This window comes from Sitodiplosis mosellana, unplaced genomic scaffold, assembly GCF_009176505.1.
Source record: "Sitodiplosis mosellana isolate CC-2019 unplaced genomic scaffold, AAFC_SMos_1.0 Smas_scaffold_1, whole genome shotgun sequence".
In the NCBI taxonomy this organism is placed as follows: domain Eukaryota; kingdom Metazoa; phylum Arthropoda; class Insecta; order Diptera; family Cecidomyiidae; genus Sitodiplosis; species Sitodiplosis mosellana.
In genome coordinates, this window is record NW_022595244.1 from 892,956 (window position 1) to 917,550 (window position 24,595).

The following is a 24,595-nucleotide window of genomic DNA, read 5'->3' on the forward strand; positions in this document are numbered from 1 at the left end:
TCGAAATGCGGACGATTGACGCTCCATCTATTGGGAAGCCACTCAAAGTGCTCGATTATTATCAAACATTTAATCACATTTTTACACACAATCAAACAAAAATATCTCAATATTCCCATGATATTTCACATAAAAAAATCCCCCAATCACCAAAAACAAGAGAAATCCACTAAAAACATTGCAAAACCACCGTATGTGTTTGTTTGCGGTAATCTCAAGAAGCTTTTATCCGTCAAGATAATGAAGTTTCCCTCCCTTTTTGTCGTTGGTATAATTATCAAAGCGAAGACATGCAACGACGTGCCTTCAGTTCAGACCAAGCGCTTGTTCAGTTCGCACCGTTTTTGTTGTGACAAAGGTTTGTGTTGTCGGTGTCATTTAGCGGACAAAGATCGAGTCAGTCAATTATCCAAACAATTTCCCAACGTAAAATTATTCGTATAAGTGCTTACAATACAAAAAGCAAGTATTGTGTTTGTGATGGTGAATAATTTGAAAAAACCTACAAAAACACTTAACAACGATTTGTGTTCGATTGGAGAACCCAACCCAATAGCCGATTTGAATGTAGTTCAATTGAAGATCGCAAATGTGAAGAGTGAACCGATAAAGCAAAACCACAACGGAGTGCTGCGTGCAGTATGAATTTAACGAAATTTTTGTTAACGTGCTGAAATTCTTTCTTCGCATTCTATTGTCGGACGAAATCGATTAAAAATCGATTACTTCATCATTGTGCTGATAAGTGAAAAGAGAGAATTCGATTATATTGTTGGTATAATATAAAAAACTGAACTAGTGAATAAGACTGAAGTGCTTAGTTGTGAAGCCGAAGCTGTTGAGAACTGTGATAAATAGTGGCATTTTAGTGTGCATACTTATCTCTAATTAGATTTATTAATTATTTATCACCATTTGGAATATTATCCCAAATTTTAAACAATAATTATCACTTAATTGATTCAACCGAAAGAACCTTCGGCTCAAATCTTCAACAACGAATTCGTTTTCGGTGAACGGCTTTATTTTTTGATCGTGTGTACGGCATTTCGCAACGAGTTGACAAAATGGCGCAACAAACGCAACAAGTTCAAATGCAACGAATGGTGAGCTATGATACGGAGGGCTTACAACGACTGCGACAAGAGATTGATCAAGAGCACAATAATTTACAACGAATGACCTCAGAAGAAGAACGCGCTGACCGCCGAAAAATGCATGAAATTTTCGAATCGGTTAGAATCTCTGATTTTATTTGATGTTTTTGGTCTTTTTAGTTCTGGCTTGTTTTGTCCTATCTCTGCAAAGATGGCAAAGCTAATTAGCTTAGCTGAAACCATTTCAAATGAAGCAATTGCATTAAAATCCTTTCTTTTTAGCTGGACACTAACAACGATGGTCGCTTGAATATACGCGAATTGAAGCAACACATTAAAAATTTCCAATGTCGACAATTACCGGACTACCTGGCGAAATACATTCTTCGGATGTCGGACGAAGATTCGGATGGTGCTCTCGATTTTGAGGAGTTCTATCAACTCAGTTTAAGACAGGAATGGCTTTTCTCGCGTTTGGTGTTCAAGTATTGCAAATTGTTAGTGCCATCACCACATCGTCCCGAAGCAGATGAAACTGGTAAAAATGAAACACGCATAAACGCGTGTCTCTCTCTCTCTCTCTCTCTCTCTCTAAACCAAACAATTTCTCTTTACAACAATAACTTCTCAGAACAATCTATCTTTAAAATATTCTGTCACTAATCAAGAAGTTAATTAACCAAACAGATGTGGTTGGCGCGCGTAGTTTTAACCAACGCTCTCTTAATCAATCGCAGCTATCTTTCGAATCAATAGGTTTGTTACTATTACAACGTGCTTTATATGGCTAATGGCTTCTCATCTATATCAATCGCTTTGCTTCAATGGAAATTCCATTGTGATCATGCGTTAATTCATGCACACATTTAAAGCAAACTAAATACAATCATATGGGGTGGTTGCAAACTCAATTTATATCTTTAACTGGTCATTTGTTTCATCGTCTAACTAAATAATCGTCTGCCTTTCATCATACCAGAAATATGCATTCATTTGACTCATCATCGTGAATCATCGCTTTCTTTTCGCTTGCGAAATCTTCAACCAAAGTAAACAAAGGAATTATCATGCGTTTTGTTTGTTTTTACAGATGGTGCCTACGAACGAAGCATGACTGTTTGTCCGCCGCCGTTAACGATGATTACATTTTCGATTGTTGAAATAATAATGTTTTTGGTCGATATAATTTACTTTAGGTGAGTCGTACGTTGGAATTTCAACGATTTATTCGATAATAACACTACTATACATCAAAAAAACACCCCAAGAGTAGAAGACTCTTTATCATGGTTTTTGGGGCCGCTGAATCCGAATTTGGCCTTGGTTTGGCTCTAGCAGCTTTAGTTTTTGAGATATAGCACAGGTGCGATTTTAGCATATTCAAGGTACTGTTGTCTCGAAAATTAAATATTTTTGAAATAATATTCTACAATGTAATAGTAGATTCTGGTAGAGGACCTCAAAACCTTCTATTTAAGCTCCTATTTGTCTCAATATCTCGATTCTGTCCAAAGTTATAGCACTTTTTGTGAAAAGTTCAATCCAAAAACAAGACGTTTGGTCCACTTTTTAGCGCTTTGAGCCACTAGAAATACAGCATATCGTTGTGTTTGGTATAGTTTCAGTCTTGAATGTTGTAGAGGAAGACTATACGAAGATTTTAAGTGCTAGATGGTAAAAATATGTGCATTGGTTCGGAGGAAATTCGCAATCAAGTTTAATGAGCAAGTTGCAAGTTCAAGGAAATTAAATATCATACAAATACACTTATGATATTCCAATCAACATGAAACTTTCAGAATCCCATTTTTTTTAGTAAATAATTGAATTCTAGCAATTTTCATGCCAATCGGAATACAAATACGAGTACTCCCATACAAATATATCAATTTTTGGTCGATATTATCAGAACATTTGTATGGGAGGTACCCTTAAATTGAATCTGATCAGCCTCAAACTTTTTGCAATTCTGTCTTTTGTTGAAAAAATAAGATTTTGAAAGTTTTATATCGATTGGAATAACATAAGTGTGTTTTTTAGCCTTCCATTTGATATTAAATTTCCTTCAACTTGCAACTTAGTCAATACTCTTGACAGCGAATTTTCACCAAACCAGTGCACAAATTTTGACCATCTAGCACTTAAAATCTTCGTATAGTCTTCCTCTACAACATTCAAGACTGAAACTATACCAAACACAACGATATGCTGTATTTCTAGTGGCTCAAAGCGCTAAAAAGTAGACCAAACGTCTTGTTTTTGGATTGAACTTTTCACAAAAAGTGCTATAACTTTGGACAGAATCGAGATATTGAGACAAATAGGAGCGTAAATAGAAGGTTTTGAGGTCCTCTACCAGAATCTACTATTACATTGTAGAATATTATTTCAAAAATATTTAATTTTCGAGACAACAGTACCTTGAATATGCTAAAATCGCACCTGTGCTATATCTCAAAAACTAGAGCTGCTAGAGCCAAACCAAGGCCAAATTCGGATTCAGCGGCCCCAAAAACCATGAAAAAGAGTCTTCTCCTTTTGGAGGATTTTTTTTTTTTCGAAATTTGTTGAGTAGTGTAATTGTCGTTGGTTTGGTATTAAAACTGCCTTTTGTTTTGTTGTTTTACTGTAGTGATGATGAATACAACCATAAACCAGTCGGTGAGAATACAAATGGACCAGCCGCAACTTTGTTTATCTACAATCCATATCGTCGTGTTGAGGCATGGCGGTTCATTACATACATGTTTGTTCACGTCGGCGTCATGCATATTATGATGAATTTGATTATTCAAATATTTTTGGGCGTTGCACTTGAGTTGGTCCATCATTGGTGGCGTGTGGCACTTGTTTACCTGGCCGGTGTCTTGGCTGGTTCGATGGGAACGTCGATTGTGAGCCCAAATATCTACTTGGCTGGTGCTAGTGGTGGTGTGTACGCGTTAATCACGGCACACATCGCTACAATTATTATGGTAAGATCCAATATTAAAATGCGAGATTAAATATGCATGGACTAAATCCCTCTATTTTCATTTTTCAGAATTGGAAAGAAATGGAATACGCTATCGTTCAATTATTCGTGTTCCTGATTTTCTGCATCACTGATGTTGGTTTCGCTGCTTGGCGTCACTTCAACGATATCCATGATCAAGTTGGTTATGTGGCACATTTATGTGGTGCGGTTGCTGGGCTACTCGTAGGAATTGGTGTACTTCGAAACCTCAAAGTTCGTCGATGGGAGCGCTGGTTGTGGTGGTGCGCTGTAACCTTATACTTCCTTTTGATGATTACCGGCATTTCCATTCACATCTTCTACGGCCAACATTTCCCGCGTTACAAACCGTTCAAAGGACAGTACCAGTAAACAAATCGTACAAACGTTTACATTAAAAAATGACATTTTATCAAATCCGAAAAAGCTATCTACTGCTACTAGAAAAAAATGAATGACATTGTATCAATTCGATAAGCCATTAGTATTTTAAGAATGTATCTTTCATATTTAGTCTGTTTTTAGAAAACTTTTTGATGTCTGTTTTTACACAATCTAATGTCAAAAGCATTTTTAGGAGAGATTTTTCAAATGTTGCATTTGAGGGATTCTATTGAGGTTACGAGAAGATTTCTCTTCCTTGTTCTTAGGGTTGAAGTTATATAAAAATATATCGATCGATTAATTGTATAAATACTCAAGCAACGAGTATAGTATATGTTAGAGAACAACGATCTAGTTTCTATTGAGTAAGAAAATTTCATGTCATAGTTGTTTCATGTCGTGATTTATTTATATTAATGTTAAATTTTGCATTTCAATCCACACGGAAAAACAGTACTATATCACAACGAAAAGAGTTTGTCGCGTGCACAATTTTATAAACACCAGAGCCAGGCTATATTCACATGGCTACGCTATTATTTCTGTATCGATCACGAAGCGTTTATGCACAAGAATGAATGGAAACAATAAAAAATGACTTTACAAATTCTTACACATGAGGCGCTTTTGTTTCTTCAATTCCGTAGTTAAACATTATAAATGCATTCTATAAATGAAATATTCCGGTTTTAGACTTAGAACAAGTCTTTGAAAATTCTATCGATTTTATTATTATGATTATCAATAACCTAGTCAATAACTGCACGGCATCAATGCGTTGTTTAGCATTCTTGTTTGCATTTAATTGTTTAATATGTTTTTTTTGCTCTAAGTTAGTGCTTATTGAAGGACATGATAATATTTTGACTTTAATGAACGATCTTTTTGTGCAAATTAACACCCGTTTTAATTGTGACACAATGAATAGGATTGAAAAGTGTTGTAGTGTGGATGGGATTGCTAGATCGGCAAAGCGAAGACACGCAATGATGTGCCTTCAGTTCAGAACAAGCTCTTTTTCAGTTCAGACCAAGCTCTTGTTTTGTTGTGACGACGGTTTGTGTTGTCGGTGTCATTTAGCGGATACAGATCGAATCAGTCAGTCAATTATCCAAACAATTTCCCAACGTAAAATTATACACAAAAGTGTTTACAATACAGAACAAAGTGATGGTGAATAGTTTGCAAAAACCTACAAAAACACCTAACGACGATTTGTGTTCGATTGGAGAACCCAACCCAATAGTCGATTTGAATGTAGTTCAATTGAACGGATTAAACCCACTTGTGGTCTAGCTTGTGATGCTATCACCATGACGCATTCAGTTCAATCACAAGTAACCACTCTATTCATAGGTAGCAACAGTAGCCGCGGCTACTTTCTAAACGCTCTTTTGAATTTTTTGTGATATTTTTTCTTAATCGAGTTCTACGATAGAGATAAAAAAGGGATTTTTTAATTTATATTTTTACTCATACAAGCCCGGTTAAACTTCCCTTCTGACCGACATTTTTTTTACAATGCTGTCATGTCGCTTATCACCAATGCAACAGAAATGTATACATACATACTACGTAGTTCAATTGAAGATCGCAAATGTGAAGAGTGAACCGATAAAGCAAAACCACAACGGAATGCTGCGTGCGGTATGAATCTAACGAAATTTTTGAAATTCTTTCTACGCATTCCATTGTAGGATGACATCGATCTAAAATCGATTACTTCTTCATTGATTAGTGAAATGAGAGAATTCGATTATATTGTTATTATATATAAAATTATCTCAAATTCTAAACAAAAATTATCACTTAATTGATTCAACCGAAAAACTCTTCGGCTTAAATCCTTAACAACGAATTCGTTTTCGGTGAACGGCTTTATTTTTTGATCGTGTGTACGGAATTTCGCAACAAATTGACAAAATGGCGCAACAAACGCAACAAGTTCAAATGCAACAAATGGTGAGCTATGATTTGAAGGGCTTACAAAGACTGCGACAAGAGATGGATCAAGAGCATAACAATTTACAACAAATGACCTCAGAAGAAGAACGCGCTGACCGCCGAAAAATGCGTGAAATTTTCGAATCGGTTAGAATCTCTGATTTTATTTGATGTTTTTGGTCTTTTTAGTTCTGGATTGTTTTGTCCTATCTCTGCAAAGATGGCAAAGCTAATTAGCTTAGCTGAAACCATTTCAAATGAAGCAATTGCATTAAAATCCTTTCTTTTTAGCTGGACACTAACAACGATGGTCGCTTGAACATACGCGAATTGAAGCAACACATCAAAAATTTGCAATGTCGACTACCCGAATATCTGGCCGAACATATTTTTCGGATGTCGGACGAAGATTCCGACGGTGCTCTCAATTTTGAAGAGTTCTATCAACTCAGTTTGAGACAGAAATGGCTCTTCTCGCATTTGGTGTTCAGATATTGCAAAATGATCGTACCGTCACCAAATCGTCCCGAAGCGGATGAAACTGGTAAGGATAAAACACGCCACAAATGCGTGTCTTTCTCTTATACCAATAATTTCTCTTTACATCTTACATTTTAATCAATCGCAGCTATCTTTCGAATCAATAGGTTTGTTACTATTACAACGTGCTTTATATGGCTAATGGCTTCTCATCTATATCAATCGCTTTGCTTCAATGGAAATTCCATTGTGATCATGCGTTCATTCATGCACACATTTAAAGCAAACTAAATACAATAATATGGGGTGGTTGCAAACTCAATTTATATCTTTAACTGGTCATATATTTTTTTCATCGTCTAACTGAATAATCGTCTGCCTTTCATCATACCAGAAATATGCATTCATTTGACTCATCATTGTGAATCATCGCTTTCTTTTCGCTTGCGAAATCTCCAACCAAAGTAAACAAAGGAATTATCATGCGTTTTGTTTGTTTTTACAGATGGTGCCTACGAACGAAGCATGACTGTTTGTCCGCCGCCGTTAACGATGATTACATTTTCGATTGTTGAAATAATAATGTTTTTGGTCGATATAATTTACTTTAGGTGAGTCGTACGTTGAAATTTCAACGATTTATTCGATAATAATTGTCGTTGGTTTGGTATTAAAACTGCCTTTTGTTTTGTTGTTTTACTGTAGTGAGGATAAATACAACCGTAAACCAGTCGGTGAGAATACAAATGGGCCGGCTGCTTTGTTTATCTACAATCCATATCGTCGTGTTGAGGCATGGCGGTTCATTACATATATGTTTGTTCACGCTGACGTCATGCATATTATGATGAATTTGATCATTCAATTATTTTTGGGCGTTGCACTCGAGTTGGTCCATCATTGGTGGCGTGTGGCACTTGTTTACCTGGCCGGTGTCTTGGCTGGTTCGATGGGAACGTCGATTGTGAGCCCAAATATCTACTTGGCTGGTGCTAGTGGTGGCGTGTACGCGTTAATCACGGCACACATCGCTACAATTATTATGGTAAGATCCAATATTAAAATGCGAGATTAAATATGCATGGACTAAATCCCTCTATTTTCATTTTTCAGAATTGGAAAGAAATGGAATACGCTATCGTTCAATTATTCTTGTTCCTGACCTTTTGCATCACTGATTTTGGTTTCACTGCCTGGCGTTACTTCAACAATATCTATGACCAAGTTGGTTATGTCTCACATTTATGTGGTGCGATTGCTGGGCTGCTTGTCGGTATTGGTGTGCTTCAAAACCTCGAAGTTCGGCGATGGGAGCGCTGGTTGTGGTGGTGCGCTGTAACCTTATACTTCCTCTTGATGATAACCGGCATTTCCATTCACATCTTCTACGACCAACATTTCCTGCAGACGTGAGCAAAGGTGGAGGATTTGGTTTTCAACTTCTGCTTGAAAAAAAATGAATGACTTTGTATCAATCCGATAAGCCATTAGTATTTTAAGAATGTATCTTTCATATTTAGTCTTTTTTTTAGAAAACTTTTTGGTGTCTATTTTTACACAATCAAATGCCAAAAGCATTTTTAGGAGAGATTTTTCAAATGTTGCATTTGAGGGATTCTATTGAGGTTACGGGATGATTTCTCTTCCTTGTTCTTAGGGTTGAAGTCGTATTACAATATATCGATCGATTAATTGTATAAATACTCAAGCAACGAGTATAGTATATGTTAGAGAACAACGATCTAGTTTCTATTGAGTAAGAAAATTTCATGTCATAGTTGTTTCATGTCGTGATTTATTTATATTAATGTTAAATTTTGCATTTCAATCCACACGGAAAAACAGTACTATATCACAACGAAAAGAGTTTGTCGCGTGCACAATTTTATAAACACCAGAGCCAGGTTATATTCACATGGCTACGCTATTATTTCTGTATCGATCACGAAGCGTTTATGCACAAGAATGAATGGAAACAATAAAAAATGACTTTACAAATTCTTACACATGAGGCGCTTTTGTTTCTTTAATTCCGTAGTTAAACATTAAAAATGCATTCTATAAATGAAATATTCCGGTTTTAGACTTAGAACAAGTCTTTGAAAATTCTATCGATTTTATTATTATGATTAACAGTTTCTGAATTATCAATAATTCATAATTGCACGGCATCAATGCATGGTTTAGGCCGTTCTTCGAACCAATTGCTACATTATCTTCACTCCACCGCTAGTTTTAATATTTCATTGTTGGAATCAATTTAAGACGAAGTAAATGTATCCGTAATCTCATACTTCACAGAATTCATCGTCAAAATACGCTGCGCTATTTTAATGCTGAGCCGCTTAGATGTTGTGCGCTTATCATTCTTAGAAGCACTCAGACGACCGAAATTAATCAATTTGCTCATTTTTATTTCCGACATAGCCGAATATTCCACTTGTTTCTGCTTTTGTTTTGATTTGTGGTGCTATCGCAGTTCAATGTTGTTTGATTGTGGTTTTAGAAATACATGAAAAACGTCTACAAAAAAATTCGTTTACTACGCAGTAAAGTAATCAACGAGCACTGACCATAGTTAAAACAATTCAATTGAAAATAGTAGAAATTCTCCGAACTAACTTGCATACGGTGAGTCATAACTCGTTCGACGCAAAAAATAGCAACATCATTTCTGTGTTTGTGTGTGTTATAGTGAACAGGGTTTACCGCACCTGCCGTTGCGTTTCAAGATGCGACAATACGCCAATATTCGTAGAAGTACAATAACACGCGCTGACAAGCCTCAATATTTTGACTTATCACGTTCAATTGAACGGATTAAACCCACTTGTGGTCTAGCTTGTGATGCTATCACCATGACGCATTCAGTTCAATCACAAAAAACCACTCTATTCATAGGTAGCAACAGTAGCCGCGGCTACTTTCTAAACGCTCTTTTGACTTTTTTGTGATATTTTTTCTTAATCGAGTTCTACGATAGAGATAAAAAAGGGATTTTTTAATTTATATTTTTACTCATACAAGCCCGGTTAAACTTCCCTTCTGACCGACATTTTTTTTTACAATGCTGTCATGTCGCTTATCACCAATGCAACAGAAATGTATACATCTCAGTCTATAGACTCCTGATTCTTCATTCCAAGATAAACGCTGTGATTGCTAAACTCCACAATATCATTGAACTTTTATTGCAAACAGTATAGATTTTCATTCATAAAATCTACAATGACTCAATACCTATTGCAAAATATGTGCTACGTCATACCTATATTACGGTTGAATCATACTATCAACAGATCTTTTTGATTTGGATTTGTTCATAGCGTTGAAAAATATTTGCGACATATTTTACGAACGAATCATTTTTGATAGATATATTTCTCGGAATTGAAGCCGGAATTGGAACGCAATTCGTACTCATAATTGCGTTTCTTTTTTCTTTCTTCCATTCAATAGTTAACCCTTTGACGACCTTTGGGACACATATGTCCCATTTTGTTTTTCGTCAATAATTTCAATTTAGCTACCAGAAAGTTCCATAATATTGGATATTTATCATCACTGTGCTCAAAGTCACACACATCAAAGTCAAAAAATCTTAACTTTTTTTTCAAGTTGCGTCAAACCCTATATAATTTGGACGGTGCAACTTTTAAAGCTGAAAATTTGAAATGTTGTGCGGAATGTCCGCTACTTTCTAAAAATAATCGACTTTTCTCCAGAATTTTTTTTTAGAAATTTTTATTGCGTTTGGCGCGATGGGACATATGTTTCCGATTGGTCGGTAAAGGTAACTAATTACCACTGATTTCCCTGTATTTGAACCATTTTTCGCGAATTTTCAAACACACAAATTTACAAAAAGATCATTAAATTCGTGATTAACCCTTTGATGCACAATTTTTTGTTTTTGAATCATTTTGATATATGTTTTGTGCCACGATAAATAGAGAAAGACCTCATACTTAGATTTTTGAAAAATTGCGTATTTGTCGAGAAAATCGGAAAGAGTCAAAAGTGTCAAATCACTATAAAAGCTTGAAAAAAATAAATTTTATAAAACTAATGATGCAGAAAGTTAAATTGATGTGTTTTGGTCCTACGAGTCCCAATTTGACAATTGAAAAGAATGAACAAACCTACAAGATAAGAGGAGGAAAAATGTGGAATTCTGCTATAATTTCGCATTTTTTTTACAGCAGTACATGAACAGAAAAAACTTTCCATTCAGCCAGCTGATTGTAGCCTGTAAAGTATCAAATGAAAGCTAGTTCATTTTCCTACATTCGTTTCCAAACCAGAATGTAAAAATATTCAGTGGTTTCATAGCTATAGCGTCTGGCGTATCTGGTTACTTTAGGAACCGAAATGTGATAAAGGGTTAAATGGGCACAACAAATCATAATTCAAACCATTTTCGGTTCCAAACGATTCTAAAAAAATTAAAAATTAAAAAGATTTTACACGTAGTTCCTATTGGAGACATGTTTTTTTTTTTCATAGAGAAATAGTTACCGTTACCGACTAATGGGACATATATGTCCCATCATTTTTTTCATATTTGCAATTAAAAAAATTAATTATTGATAACACTTTTACTAAGGTTTTTGGGGTCGCTGAGCACGAATCTGCAATCAGAATTGCAAAATTCCAAGCCGTTCAGTTTTGGTCGTCAAAGGGTTAATATTAATTTTCCAAGTGAGATTCAATCGAGATTCATAAACATTTGTGCCTTGCAATTATTATGAAGAACGCTTCAATAAAAAGGTCAAAGACAGAAATTGAATATCGAAATGAATATGGTCTGAAACAAACATCAAGTAGATGCATACGATGCGACGATCCATTCTCCTTAAAATGATTGATGAGACACTCGTTTTTGAATGACTAATGATACACATTCAAAAATATACAACATGCAATGTAGATTCATCGATTTCATACGCATATTCAAAGCATGACACAATGCAACATTGATACATAGTCAAAAAAATTCAAAACGGTGTTAAACATTCTTCATAACCATAAGCGGAGTTTCGGATATAGTCTGATAATCAGGCTGTGAGTCAATTTCTCATGGGCAAAATCCCTATATTATTATTCAGTCAAACAAAATGCTTGACATTTTTGCTGGATTTTGTAGCTTATTATGGCCATAATCAGAAGTAGCAAGACGTTTTGGGGTTTAGTCATAAGATCATAAAAATATATAAAAAAAATCAAGAATTTCCCAATGTACGCTCAGTATAATTCTGACTACTGTAGTGTTCGCATTTAATTGTTTTTTTTTTGCTTTAAGTTAGTGATTATTGTGAAACATAATAATCTTGTGTTTGCGACTTTAATTTGAACGAGCTTCTTTTCCAAATTAACCGTTTTAATTGTGATACAATGAGTAGGATTAAAAAGTCTTGTAGTGTGGATGGAATTGCACTGAATAACAGATCAGTGCAATCAAAAGAAGCGAAATTGATGTATCAGCGCAGTGTGATGCGGTCGGATGTGGAGACGGGCAGAATCGCAGAAATGTTTGTTAAAAATGAACATAATCAGAATATGCGCGAATTTTTCGCAATGGTTAGTTTAAAGATCGGATGGTACAAAATATGATTTGGTGAATGATGGATTTGTTGAATTTTTTTTCGCGCTTTAGATGGATACTAATAAGGACGGAGTTGTAAGCATACGAACACTGCAAAGTTTTCTGAATTATTTGGAACCAAAATTGGGAAGGCATATTATGACACAAATTCAAAAGAAATACGGTGAAAACTCCGATGAGAAATTGAACTTTGAGGAATTTTTGCAAATAAGCGTATACAGGATTAACAAATTCCAGCGAATGGTATCCAAATACGCTCAAATTAAAATGCATTATTGGTTTCCGAAATATGCCTACTTTTCCATTTATCATTTGCTACTAGGTATCCAAATACTGTGAGATAATGGTTGTATCCCGAATTAATATAAACGATTCAATGGGTAAGTTGAGTTGAAAATTCTTAATTTAACGTGAGCATCGTTGTGCATTTCGGCGCGTGCATTCCAAATTGAAGTATTTGCTGGCTACTAAATAAGTACATGAAATTCTGAATTAGCGTATCAAAACTCATGACTCAAGGAAGGAATAGATTGTAATACACACTTGATGAAAATTCCATTGCATGGTTTTCACTAACGAGTGTACTGAATCACCATCATGTGAACAATTTGATTAGAGTGTTGTATGATGGTTCCTGGGAAAATGAGATCGATATTGGGAAGTTTAATGAACAAAAGTGTATTGCTTCCATGAAATCAATCATCACATACATTTAAGCAATGCACGTTTGCAAATTGGAAGCTAATAAATTTTCTTTTTGTTCCGATTTTTCAACAGACGATCTATATGAGGATGCCATGAGCTGTTGGCCACCACCAGTCACGATGATTGCATTCAGTGTAGTTCAAATAATCATCTTTTTTATATCAATGTGCTACAATGAGTGCGTACAACCTTTTTGTTTTCTTATTTCAATCCATACAATTTTTAACGAATCAAATAAAAAATTCGTCATATTTTTTACAGAACGGGCGAATTCAAAGTTGAACGAGACACTAAGCTTGCGGGAGTACTTAGATACGATCCTTGCAATCGAATGGAGTTGTGGCGTTTTATCAGCTATATGTTTATTCATTCCAATTACGCACATCTCATAGGCAATTTAGTCATGCAGATTTGTCTTGGATTCCCACTTGAATTGGTCAATCATTGGTGGCGCATGACATTGATTTACCTCTCTGGAGTGTTGGCGGGTTCGATATTATATTCAATTACAAGTGGAATGAAATTGCATGGCGCATCTGCTGGAGTTTACGCTTTGCTAGTTTCCCACATAGCAACGGTCATCATGGTAAACACTTCACTATACACAAACGACCAACGACAAATCGCTAATCATTCGTTCATTATTTCAGAATTGGAAGGAAATGTATCATCCATATTTTCAACTGACCTTCTTCATGATTTATTGCGGAGCCGATTTTTATCGTAGCTGTATCGAGGCTCAGTCGGGTATCGTTGATGGCGGAACGGCACACTTTGCACATTTGGGTGGCGCGGTTGCAGGACTGTTGGTTGGAATCGGTGTACTTTGCAATTTGAAACAACGACCGTGGAAACGAAAACTTTGGTTTGCTGCAGTTACTCTCTTTGTATTACTTTTATTAGCCGGCGTTTGCATCAACATCTTCTACTTTGATTCATTTGTTAGTGTCGAATGTTCATAACGAAGTCAAAAGGAATAGTAATTGCTTTAAGCGCCATTTTCAATCTCAAATCGGTCAATTTTTATTTAGACACCTCCCGACATTCTCAATTTCATCAAGCGCTTGTAACAAGCGATTTAAAAAAAAACAAGTCAATACAAGAGGTCATATCATATGAATGTGAAAAACGTATCTCATTTGAACATTTGAATATCGACCCACTTTTTTTAAATGCAAGCCAAAAAAATGCCACGGCATTCAAAAGGGTAGCTTTATAAACAAAAATGATTTTTATTCCAAATTTGATAGTCTTAAGCGCCTTTATGTATTTTTTATTTTCATTTATAGGCTTAATTCATTTATGTAATTGATTTATGCATGGAAAAAAACGTGGAACGGATTGAAAGTAAATGTGAATATTTGCACATGATTGTTTGCCTTTATGTATCCATCGGCTTATGTTCATGATTACATTTTAACTTGAAATTTTATAAAAAAAAACTTATTTTCAATTCAATTTGTGTTTCAAGCAAAAATCATGTGAATGTTGATGCGGATGAAAACAATTACGGAACATAAAAAAAAGAATTTTTTCAACGAAAAAGTATTTCAGCTGGTGCACAATACACAATACACATCCAAATATTGATGCTAACGCTTGAATCGTTATCGTTTGAAACGTTGAAATCTCATTTTCGTTTTTGAATTGGTTACCCGAGAAACCATTTCACCTACCATTTCACCCTATTTACGGATATGCATTCGAACAAAAAGCTATACTAGACAAAAAGTGATGAAACTGGAAACTGGAAACTGGATATTTTGAACATGGATCGCATTGAAGAAAATCGCATCCATTACGCTTGTACATTGCGTTTTGCAATAAAATATATTGAAGTCATATAGAATAAAAGTCAAAGTTATGACATACAAACCTGATTTGGGACACCCACAAGGTAAACCACAAATGTCGAAAGAGCCAGTTGCCAAAGAGGTAAAAACAAAGAAAACCACATTTGTCGATTGAATTTGATTCTAATTTCATTTTATTTATGGTCAAATATTCCATAAGAGTTTGATAATAATAGCTGCAATATACAATATTTCAATATCTGTAATAATAATAATTTCATTTAAGATCTATCCTTTAACCGAATAATGCATGTGGCATTTTTTTTGTTGTTGTTGTTGTTGTCTTCTTTATATTGGCATAAATTCATATATCATTTTATTTTCGTTTTTGTTTTACCTAAAAACAAACATTTTGAAATTCAGTTCCATGAGAATTTGTTTAAGATCCATATTTGTGTTTTGTTTGTTTTGAGTGAATGAATAATTAAATATTGAAGTAGATTTTCTTGTAATGTGAATATTTTGGCATTTCATGTTATCTGTTATGCTATTTAGTTTAGTTTTTGAATATAGCTTGTAAGTGTCCCTTTCCTCATTTATGGCATTCCGAAATCTAGGGCCGTTCTTTGTTCTATGAATCATTCGATTCGGCTTACACTTGGTTAACTCTCCGATTTATCACTTGGTAACTAAAACCAAGTAAATGGAATTAAACAAGATTTTGAGCATTTTCTCTTCGTTCATATTACGTCCTTTGCATTAATTTTTACTTTCTTTGAACGAATTTGCAGCTTATCTTCATTCAACGATTAACTCAATGGTACAGCTCAAGAAAAAAAACACATGCCTTAAAAAAAACAACCACAGACAGAATAAATCTTCAATTAAAGAAATTTCACTAAAGATTCACATAATTTGTTTTTAAAAAAATTCTAATTTTTTTTTGTAAGCTTTTTTCCTTTTCATATAATATTTAAAAAAAAACACAAATCGAATCAATCGAAAATGATGATAATTATTTAATATAAATACAGACAAAACTTTGGTAGAGAATCTCTCTGTAAATAAAAAAGAGGATGCATCTAAATTTAATGAGAGAAATTTACTTAAATGAATTTTTTTTTGTTTTCTTCTTCTTCTTCTTCTTCGTTATCATGCTTCATTTTGGCTAATTCACAACGAAATGTTGCGAACATCGTTCGTTATACATGCATACATCATCTTCTTTACTAGAAAATCTCTCGATCCGACAATCAATGAGACTCAAGATTTACACAATTTCCTTAAATATTATACTCTAATCTAGTATGTACAAATTCATAATGCTAAACAATTTCTGCTTAAATATGGTTTTCGGTCTGCTTTTTCTCTCTGTTTTTTCTTCTTATTTCTGGAAATTCATCCCTTCATTTCCGATGAGCACTTTTTTCTTTTCATTTAGTTTCATTCTTCTGATGAATGTAGGATTAACGGTTTTAATATGAGATTCTTTAGCATATTTTCAATGCATTTTGGCGGCGATTGCACCTAATTAATGAGATAAACATATGTGTTCCTTTTTTTATTTCCTGAATCGGTCACATTTACAAAAAGTCATTAAGCGGCTCTTTGTTCAGCGGTTCATGTATCTGAAAAGAAAAAAACAACAAAAAACGAATGCAAAATGATTAAAAATAAACGATTGTATATTAATAGCAAAAAAACGAGAAGAAAAAAAACGAATGAATTGCATCGAATGACGCAATACACTTACCTCATCGTCAAGCGAACTGGCGTACACTCGTGTGGGCAGGTTCTTTTCCAAACTGAATTGATCTTCGGTGGTTTTCCGATAAACTGGATTGTCGAAATTCATTGACGTCAGCGTTCGGTGTTGTATGTAGTATCGATAAATCCAGAACAGCAACTGTTTTACGCACAAAATAAATAAATGCGTCAATTAATAACACAGCGTCATACAATGAATGGAATTTGAAGATTTAACATTCGTCGTGAGTCAAAGCTCAAATGAGGACCGTTTATTGGTGGCTGCCAATCAAAATAGAGTTAATTTCAACGCGTGCAAAATAATGATCATAATATTGATGAGGATATGTGTTGAAAATGCGCCTGACGCGCAAAATATTTTAATTGATTTTTTCCCATTCCATCAGACCGATGACATCGGTCGAACGATCGCCATTTGAAGCCCAACTTAGCGATTAATCTCATAATATTATATAAAAATATATTATTGCGACTATTTTAGCTATGAAATATACAAATCTATTAATAACACTCACCACACTAGCAATGATTAATATCGTTGTGAGTATAGCGATGGCGATAAGAGCAACGGTGCCAGAATCACTTTCAGCTGGATGTGGTGACGATTGCTCTGTATTCGATTGGTTGTTTCCGGCCACTTTGACGTCAACTGTAAATTGAACAACAGAAAAAGAAAAAAAAACACCCACATCGATTAATTCATTTTCCATTCAAATTTTCTTGTGGTGAGGCGGTTTCACCATCTAAAGTTTACTCACCGTCTTCAATGCACGTCTGTCCATCGTTGAGAAGTTTCAATCCGGTGGGACATGCACATGAGATTTTTGCACTGTGCGCCAGTATTTGTGGTGCGGGCAGACACAAATGCGAGCAATGGCCGTTAACAGCGGAACAATGATTGATGCCGTCTGGTTGTCGGTACGGATGATACACGTGAATGGTCATCGGGTGTTGAAGCTGTAAGAAATTGACAAATCACTCAAGCAAATATACCATATATGTATGTATGTGGTTAGGGTCGTTATTTTTCTTTTTTCTCGTCCATGAAAAATACATACCATTCGCATTGCGGTAATGGCTTGAATGTCGCTGCCATTAAATTTGTTCGCCTTGAAAACGGCCGCTTTGTCCCAATCCGTCCAGTACACATAATCCTCGAATGTGGTAATTGAAAATGGATGCCGCAAATACTCGGACGAATATAAAATGACGCGTCGATCGCTGCCATCAAAATTGCACGACGAAATGATATTCAATTTTGCATCGACCCAGTAAATGCGATTCAGTACCAAGTCGAGTGTAAGTCCGTTCGCCCATTTAATGTTATTGTTAACGATAATCTGTCGATGTGAGCCATCCATGCCAGCGCGTTCGATACGCGGATTTGAGCCCCAATCCGACCAATACATGAAACCATGAACTGGATCCAGTGCCAATGCTCGTGGAATTTCAATATCGTCCTTGATTAGTTCCTTTGTCATTGTGCCATCGAAATTTGTAACCTCAATCGCGCACCGCTTTGTGTCCGAATAATAAATATGATTGTAAATCCAATCGACGGCCAAGCCATCTGCTGTCACTTTTGAATCTTTCACAACGGCAATTCGTTCGTTGCCTTCATCAATGGGCGCTTTATAGATTCGTTGCTCCGATACATCGCTCCAGAATATCATGCCCGTTCTGAATACATAATCGAGGGCCGTGGCCGATTTTGTGTTGTTCACAATCGACGTCATTTCATTGTGTTCGAGCGAAATTTTCCGTATGTCATGCCGCCGAGCGAATAACAATGAAGCGTGTCCTTCGGTCGCTTTGCATTTGTTGTGATGCCGTGGATCTCGCATGTATCCTTTTCCACATTCGCACTGTGTGTGTGTGTGTGTGTGTGTGTGTGTGTGCCATAGTTAGTTTGGAAAACAAAACGGAAATCATGATGAAAAAAGAGAGGAAAAAACACGGGAAAAAAGAGAAGTGAGCAACTTAGAAACAAAATATACGAAGGAGGGAACATTTCAAAAGCTAAACTTTGTTTTAAGCCAAACCCATCCAAAAAACAAACGATCCAACTAGTTTTCTTCTTTGCACAAACTTTTGCTACACTATTTTCTCAAGCTTGCGATAGCACGCGTAGTGTAGCACCGATACTACAATAAGATACAGAGAGAGAAAAACAAATTACCTTATATGAACCAACTTCATTGGTACAGTATTGTGAGCATGTTCCGGGAGTTTTGCATTCATCAATGTCAACGCATGTGGTGTTCCCTTGAAGTTCGTAACTGTGAAGGCGAGAAAATGGTCAAAAATGCTTCGAATTCAAGATGCTGCGCAATTTCTCACTCTATGTGTGTATATAAATGTGAAAAGTTTTTTTTTATCCACATTGCATTGCTCTCACATGTTTTTAATTTTGATGGGGAGAACAGCAAAAGAGAGAAAAAAACGCTCCAACAAAATACCAACCGGGAAAAAAATATAAAAGTAAAGCCAAACTGTAGTTTGGACACACCGACTTACCCATTTCGACATTCACAATAAAATCCAGCTGGTGTATCAACACACTTGTCATCACAGCCGCCTTTCTTGATTTTGCATTCATTCACCGAGCACTTATCTTTGGGTTCGTCATTACCGAGTGGACAGTCAACTTTTTGATCACAAACTTTGGCGTTTGGTATGCACATTCCACCGCCGCAATCAAATTCAGTTGCTCGGTCGCATCTTCTTATCGGAGCAGCTGGGGAAAGTTTATCAAACAAACCCGAATAAATAAATTGCATTTTGGCATTCGAAATAGAGACAGACAGACAGTGAGATAGAAGCCGAGAGAGAAAAAGAGTTTTTCCCTCCCTTTGAATTGGTACGAAAGGATTTAGTGTGGATTTAAACTTACTGCAGTTGACCTCGTCACTGCTATCGGGACACTCGGCCACACCTGAGCACATCAAATGGCCGGGTATGCATGTTAAATCGTTACATTGGAACTGATCGTCGCGGCACGTTTTATTCTGGCAATTCTGTAGGCTTTCATCTTCGCCATTTGGACAATCGATACCACCATCGCAAAGCCACTGTCTATCAATGCAGGTTATTTTATCATTACATAGAAAGTCGGTTGCCGGGCAGATTGACATGGAAATGTGCTGTGTTTGTGTGCAATTCTGTGTGTGTGTGTGTGTGGCAAAGGATAAAAAATGTATAATTATCCGTTCTAGGGTGAAAAACGGGCAGAGAATGAAGTGCTTACGAATTCATCGGAGGCGTCAGGACAGTCAGGGTCACCGTCACATTTCCACTTCTGTGTAATGCACGTTCCATCGCCGCACTTGAAGTCGTCTTCTTTGCATCTTTGTTTGGGACAGTTTAATTCATCGCTTCCATCTCCGCAATCTAAAGTAAACGGTTCCCCGGAACAAGTCAATAATAATTCGAAATGTATTCATATTAAAAATACTTTTCACATGGAAATAACTTACCGTCGTCGGCATCACAACGCCAGCGCGACTATAAATTCCATAAGAAAAGGGAGACAAACACGAAGAAATATTAATAGAAATGAATGCAAAAGCGAATCCAAAAGGATTTGCTCGGAAACGAGTTTGAAAGAGCGCATACTATACCTGAACACAGCGACCGTTGGCACAAGTAAATTCATCGGAACGACAAGTTTGATCTGCATAAGAATGAAGGGAAATTTTTCGAAAATGAATTCGGTTTCACAGTGCATGGAAACATATAAACATTCCCAAAAGATATGTAAAAAAAAAGTTTTTCATCATCAACACTCACTGCATGTAGTTTCATCGGATCCGTTGGAACAGTCAGCGTTTCCATCGCACACCCATGACATGGGAATGCATTCGCCATCAGAACTTTTGCATGTAAACTCTTCGGGCGTACAAACATGTTTTTCTGTTTCGCATTGACGGTAAGCGCGCGCGTGGAAGAGAGATAAAGGCAGCGATAGAAAGAGAGAAGAAAGGAAGGGAGAAAAAACGGAATATGATGTAGTTTGCTTGCAAATTTTCGCAGATTAATTCATAATTTATTCAATTCAATTCGCTTGAATAATTTAAAATAGTTTTCTATTTTCGGCGCACCGACTAACAACAACGACAGCAACAAAATAGGGCATTATGACACATGGATAGAGAATAAAGATGAAAATGCGATTTGGTTTTTTTCCACACAGGAAAAAGTGCACCAGTGGAAATGGAGTAGCGAGAGATAAGAAATAATATAGAGGATGTAGAAGCGACGAGAATATGAATACGAAATGCAGCTGGAATGGAATTTTGATAAGTGGGTCTATGCCTTTTGCTAGAGAGGCAGAAGTAGCCAAAATATAAATTGAAATACACAAGCGAAAACAAGTGATATATGCAATTGCAAACAACATCCAACAAATGAGTGGATGCCAAAAACAATCTCGGCACACAATGTTAAGCACAAATCAAATCACTTACTGCACACTTCTGGATCTTCGTCAGAACCGTCACTGCAATCATTTTCTCTATCACAGAGCCATCGTCTGAGGATGCATCGGCCGTTTTTGCATTTAAATTTATCAGCATCGCATGGCTTATCTGCGAAATGGGAAATTAAATATTCATCAAAAATGCTTAAGAGTAATTCATTAAATGTTCGGTTATTGCCACTTTTCATGTCAACGCTTGATATGGTTTGTTTTTTTGCTGCCGCCGCTGCTGCTTCTCTCTCGGCCGAAATAGCGAGTAAACATAATAATTCAATCTCGTTTTTTTTATTGATTCATACAATGAGAAAAAGGTTCGTCAAAATTGACCTCAATGTTACAATTATAATTAAATTTATTATTTTCTGTGCACTCCCAGTGCAATTTCAATCAGATATTTTCGAGAAATTTCATATTCTCTCTCTTTCACTATCACCACCACCAATCAGTTCATTGTTCTTCGCGATCCTATCGGTATAAATTTTGTGATGAATTTCCATAATCTTTTTCGTGAATAATAATAACATTTCGCAATGAGATGTACGCTAGAATGGTCTACTTATAGCAATTTGCATACGATTGCCGAGAGATAGACACACGTTGCTATGTCGCCTGCCGCTTTTGAATACGTACACTTGTTAAGCGAAGCATGCAAACCGAAACTTTTTGTTCAAACAAACCGGAGGAAAATTCGATTTGCCCGTTAATTATATATGAAACGAGTAACGGCGGTGATGGCGGCGGCAACGGAGCCTGCTAATGCTACTGCACAAAAGAGATGAAACTTACCAACCACCGCATCAACTGTGGCGACGAATACACCACTAATCACAATTGCTATAGCAACAAAAACTACTGATTTCATCATTATCATCATCAATTTCCAACTCTTCAGAACTTTCAATCCAATGCTGTATTTATATTCCAATGTTCTTCTGCGTCCTTCTTTCTGTAATTGTTTCTCACCGCACTAAAATGCAAAACTAAACTAATTAGCCATTGCACACACAACTCAGGGACTAGAGGAAAAGAGCATGTAGCTCCACTGCGCACTATATGATTACAAACTGGCCAAAGCCGTTCTACATTCTGATTTGAATATAAGCAAAACGAACGACAGAACCGAAGCGAACGTAGCACAATTATCTTTTGAACCGTATTTTTTTCCCTATAACGACAAAATGCCGATTACCGCATTACAAAAACAAGACGGGCAAAAACACTCTTGTAATCTCTAATCGCAGTGAATATGTAGAGATGTTTTGATTTTTTTTTTAGAAAAAAAAATTCCAGTAAACTAACCACTATTATTCCAGTAAACTAACTAATAAGTTGACAGTGACGCCATTCGTTTTTCACTCTCGGCGAGACGATCGACATAATTGACAATCCAATAAAACTATCTGACGCAATTGGGTGATTGAATGCATGCAAATTGAAAGTAAAATGAGGCGAAAAAAGATCACGGTTGAGCTAATCTATTGAATACATATTGACTTGGTGGGAAAAAAAGGACGTCAAGAAATCGGGGCCAAATTAGAACGAGATCGGGCGACGCAACGACGTAATACACTCTCGATTTTCAAGTATTTTAATATACTTTTGCTGTTGCTCATTGAACATAATATTGAAGCGCAGAATATTATAATTATGCATTTAATTGATGGATTGTCTGAATCTATAGCTCCAAAGCTGCAGTGGGGAGGGGCGGAAGATATGGCGCTCAATCGTTTGAATACGCAGAATAAAAAAAAAACAAGTAGCAAAAAGTGACCTACAAGTTGGCTACAAAATAAATTATCCGTTTCAAAGTTGGGTACGGGAAATGGAAAAAGGCAAACGGAGTCTGCAGAAAATCAATTAAATTGCCATTGATGGAAATTTTATGTGTTGTTGTTGTTTTTGTTCCTTCGCTCACAAAATGGTCAAAAGTAACGTAAGTCACATCAGTCTCTTTCACTCGATGGTTTTAACACTTGATTTATTTTGAAAACTGATAAATTTATTGCATCTCACACGACAGCCGACGGTTATCGAATTGACTTCAACCATGATCAGCGGCACTCGTATTTATACCGATACCGATTTCAACTGGCCCATTGCCCAACACACAATCTTTCGTTTGCTCAGTCATTCTCTCACTCCCTTTCTTTCTCTCTACTTCTGCTCTCTGATTCGGTTCAATCCCGTATCGATTTTAAATGGATGTGTTGAACAGAAAACAAACTTCCGATTGAAAACACTGGGCAAATTGGTGTGGAGCGGTTGTTATTTGGGCGCCTGAATGAATATTCCCGTACCAATGAACGAGATTTAATTACATGTGTTGAGTGTTGTACAGAGAGTGACTGTAACTCGCTCTCGCTCGCTCTGGCTTTATGTCGGAAAGATTGTGCTTTCTGCACCGTTATAAATTTATGGCAACTCGTTTGTGACCGTCTGTCAGCATTTTCACCGGTTGCCGTTTCGATTTATTTGAACGTCAATTGCTACATTGTGAACGACCCTGATGTGTTTTCCCTCCCGTCGCACATTCCACGTCCAGTTGAATCTTTGTTGATTTTTCGTTTGCTTTTTTCTCTCCTCAGTCGAATTTAAAATGGGACTCGTTATATGTGTAGTGTGTACTGTTATTTTTTTCATTTCGAATGTATGACGATTTGGCGAACGGTTGGGTTTGTGGTGGAATTTCTTTTTAGAAAAGGATTAATGCGAATAACATCACCAATCGTCTGCCACCAAGTGGAATTAATGAAATTTAAATGATTATTATCAAGGCGTTTGTTCGTTCGTTCGATGGTTCTTTGTTCCACAATTAAAATTGAGCGTGTTTATTTTTATGAGGGGTTTTTCTTGTTAAGGGCGACAGACGTTCATCGAAACATTGCGGTTTATGCGTGTAATTTGCCCAAAATTCTGTGCAATACGATATAGCTAAGAGTATTCCAGTTGACATTCTTCTGGAAAACCACCAGCGATGCTGCAAAGGCATTTAATGTGAGTAACAAAGGCTTGGTATGTGTTGTGTCGTCGTGTATGGGTGATGTGTTGCTATTACAGCAAAACGTTGACATTGCATTATCAATTATCAGGCAGCTCATGCATTATCAACACATTTAATATTATGTGTCACCACAGTCAGTCAATATCTTGAACGTAACTCACTCTAAACAAACACACTTCGAAGCGCACTCATCGAGTGATGACGACGACGACAACGACGACATCGCTACCGCGGCATTCGTTCCGTTCGCTCGCTTTGTGTCATGTTTTTAATTTGTGTCACAGCAGCATTGTATGCAATCGTACAGATTTAAGGATACTAAAATATTATATGTTATGTTATTAACA

At 36.2% G+C, this 24,595-nt stretch overlaps 4 protein-coding genes across 8 annotated transcripts in view; 3 read left to right on the forward strand and 1 right to left on the reverse strand.

The window, feature by feature from the left end:
• The first annotated feature begins 266 nt into the window (after nucleotides 1-266).
• Nucleotides 267-5,091, forward strand: LOC129569827 (rhomboid-related protein 2-like). 2 transcript variants are annotated; one of them, XM_055449004.1, is made up of 6 exons: nucleotides 300-1,235; nucleotides 1,380-1,635; nucleotides 1,785-1,853; nucleotides 2,188-2,293; nucleotides 3,730-4,072; nucleotides 4,141-5,091. In XM_055449004.1, exons 1-6 carry the CDS (start codon nucleotides 1,068-1,070, stop codon nucleotides 4,462-4,464), a joined length of 1,266 nt encoding a protein of 421 aa, XP_055304979.1. In that variant the 5' UTR covers nucleotides 300-1,067; the 3' UTR covers nucleotides 4,465-5,091. The 2 variants fall into 2 exon arrangements, with proteins under 2 accessions (XP_055304989.1, XP_055304979.1); XM_055449014.1 differs by lacking the exon at nucleotides 1,785-1,853 and having other exon boundaries at nucleotides 267-1,235.
• A 135-nt stretch (nucleotides 5,092-5,226) lies between these two features.
• On the forward strand, nucleotides 5,227-8,906 carry LOC129569847 (rhomboid-related protein 2-like). Its single transcript, XM_055449037.1, has 6 exons — nucleotides 5,227-5,832; nucleotides 5,959-6,567; nucleotides 6,712-6,964; nucleotides 7,406-7,511; nucleotides 7,606-7,945; nucleotides 8,014-8,906. The coding sequence occupies exons 2-6, from the start codon at nucleotides 6,400-6,402 to the stop codon at nucleotides 8,311-8,313; spliced, it is 1,167 nt and encodes a 388-aa protein (XP_055305012.1). The 5' UTR covers nucleotides 5,227-5,832; nucleotides 5,959-6,399; the 3' UTR covers nucleotides 8,314-8,906.
• A 2,611-nt stretch (nucleotides 8,907-11,517) lies between these two features.
• LOC129569841 (rhomboid-related protein 2-like) lies at nucleotides 11,518-15,304 on the forward strand. Its single transcript, XM_055449025.1, has 6 exons — nucleotides 11,518-12,480; nucleotides 12,557-12,748; nucleotides 12,828-12,885; nucleotides 13,283-13,388; nucleotides 13,472-13,796; nucleotides 13,861-15,304. The coding sequence occupies exons 1-6, from the start codon at nucleotides 12,295-12,297 to the stop codon at nucleotides 14,170-14,172; spliced, it is 1,179 nt and encodes a 392-aa protein (XP_055305000.1). The 5' UTR covers nucleotides 11,518-12,294; the 3' UTR covers nucleotides 14,173-15,304.
• The window catches only part of LOC129569747 (low-density lipoprotein receptor-like), a 23,879-nt gene continuing 14,458 nt past the window's right edge, over nucleotides 15,175-24,595 (reverse strand). For 2 of the 4 annotated variants that reach the window (XM_055448894.1, XM_055448903.1), the window contains exons 3-15: nucleotides 21,237-21,356; nucleotides 20,560-20,682; nucleotides 20,391-20,443; nucleotides 20,247-20,274; nucleotides 20,018-20,160; nucleotides 19,664-19,931; nucleotides 19,288-19,507; nucleotides 18,950-19,049; nucleotides 17,829-18,635; nucleotides 17,529-17,727; nucleotides 17,286-17,419; nucleotides 16,757-16,909; nucleotides 15,175-16,631 (exon numbers count right to left, since the gene is read on the reverse strand). In XM_055448894.1, the coding sequence (XP_055304869.1) occupies nucleotides 16,587-16,631; nucleotides 16,757-16,909; nucleotides 17,286-17,419; nucleotides 17,529-17,727; nucleotides 17,829-18,635; nucleotides 18,950-19,049; nucleotides 19,288-19,507; nucleotides 19,664-19,931; nucleotides 20,018-20,160; nucleotides 20,247-20,274; nucleotides 20,391-20,443; nucleotides 20,560-20,682; nucleotides 21,237-21,356 (2,393 nt within the window). In that variant the 3' untranslated portion in view covers nucleotides 15,175-16,586. Of the gene's footprint in view, nucleotides 16,632-16,756; nucleotides 16,910-17,285; nucleotides 17,420-17,528; nucleotides 17,728-17,828; nucleotides 18,636-18,949; nucleotides 19,050-19,287; nucleotides 19,508-19,663; nucleotides 19,932-20,017; nucleotides 20,161-20,246; nucleotides 20,275-20,390; nucleotides 20,444-20,559; nucleotides 20,683-21,236; nucleotides 21,357-22,033; nucleotides 22,215-22,546 lie in introns of all 4 variants that reach the window. The other 2 variants (XM_055448920.1, XM_055448912.1) reach the window with 2 other exon arrangements.

Coding starts and splice junctions, on each gene's coding strand:
- LOC129569827 (XM_055449004.1), top strand. CDS start 1,068: ATGGCGCAACAAACGCAACAAGTTCAAATGCAACGAATGGTGAGCTAT. Junction 1,636..1,784: donor TCCCGAAGCAGATGAAACTG/GTAAAAATGAAA, acceptor TTAACCAAACAG/ATGTGGTTGGCGCGCGTAGT. Junction 1,854..2,187: donor GCTATCTTTCGAATCAATAG/GTTTGTTACTAT, acceptor TTGTTTTTACAG/ATGGTGCCTACGAACGAAGC.
- LOC129569847 (XM_055449037.1), top strand. CDS start 6,400: ATGGCGCAACAAACGCAACAAGTTCAAATGCAACAAATGGTGAGCTAT. Junction 6,568..6,711: donor TGCGTGAAATTTTCGAATCG/GTTAGAATCTCT, acceptor CTTTCTTTTTAG/CTGGACACTAACAACGATGG. Junction 7,946..8,013: donor ACATCGCTACAATTATTATG/GTAAGATCCAAT, acceptor TTCATTTTTCAG/AATTGGAAAGAAATGGAATA.
- LOC129569841 (XM_055449025.1), top strand. CDS start 12,295: ATGAGTAGGATTAAAAAGTCTTGTAGTGTGGATGGAATTGCACTGAAT. Junction 12,481..12,556: donor TGCGCGAATTTTTCGCAATG/GTTAGTTTAAAG, acceptor TTCGCGCTTTAG/ATGGATACTAATAAGGACGG. Junction 13,389..13,471: donor ATATCAATGTGCTACAATGA/GTGCGTACAACC, acceptor TATTTTTTACAG/AACGGGCGAATTCAAAGTTG.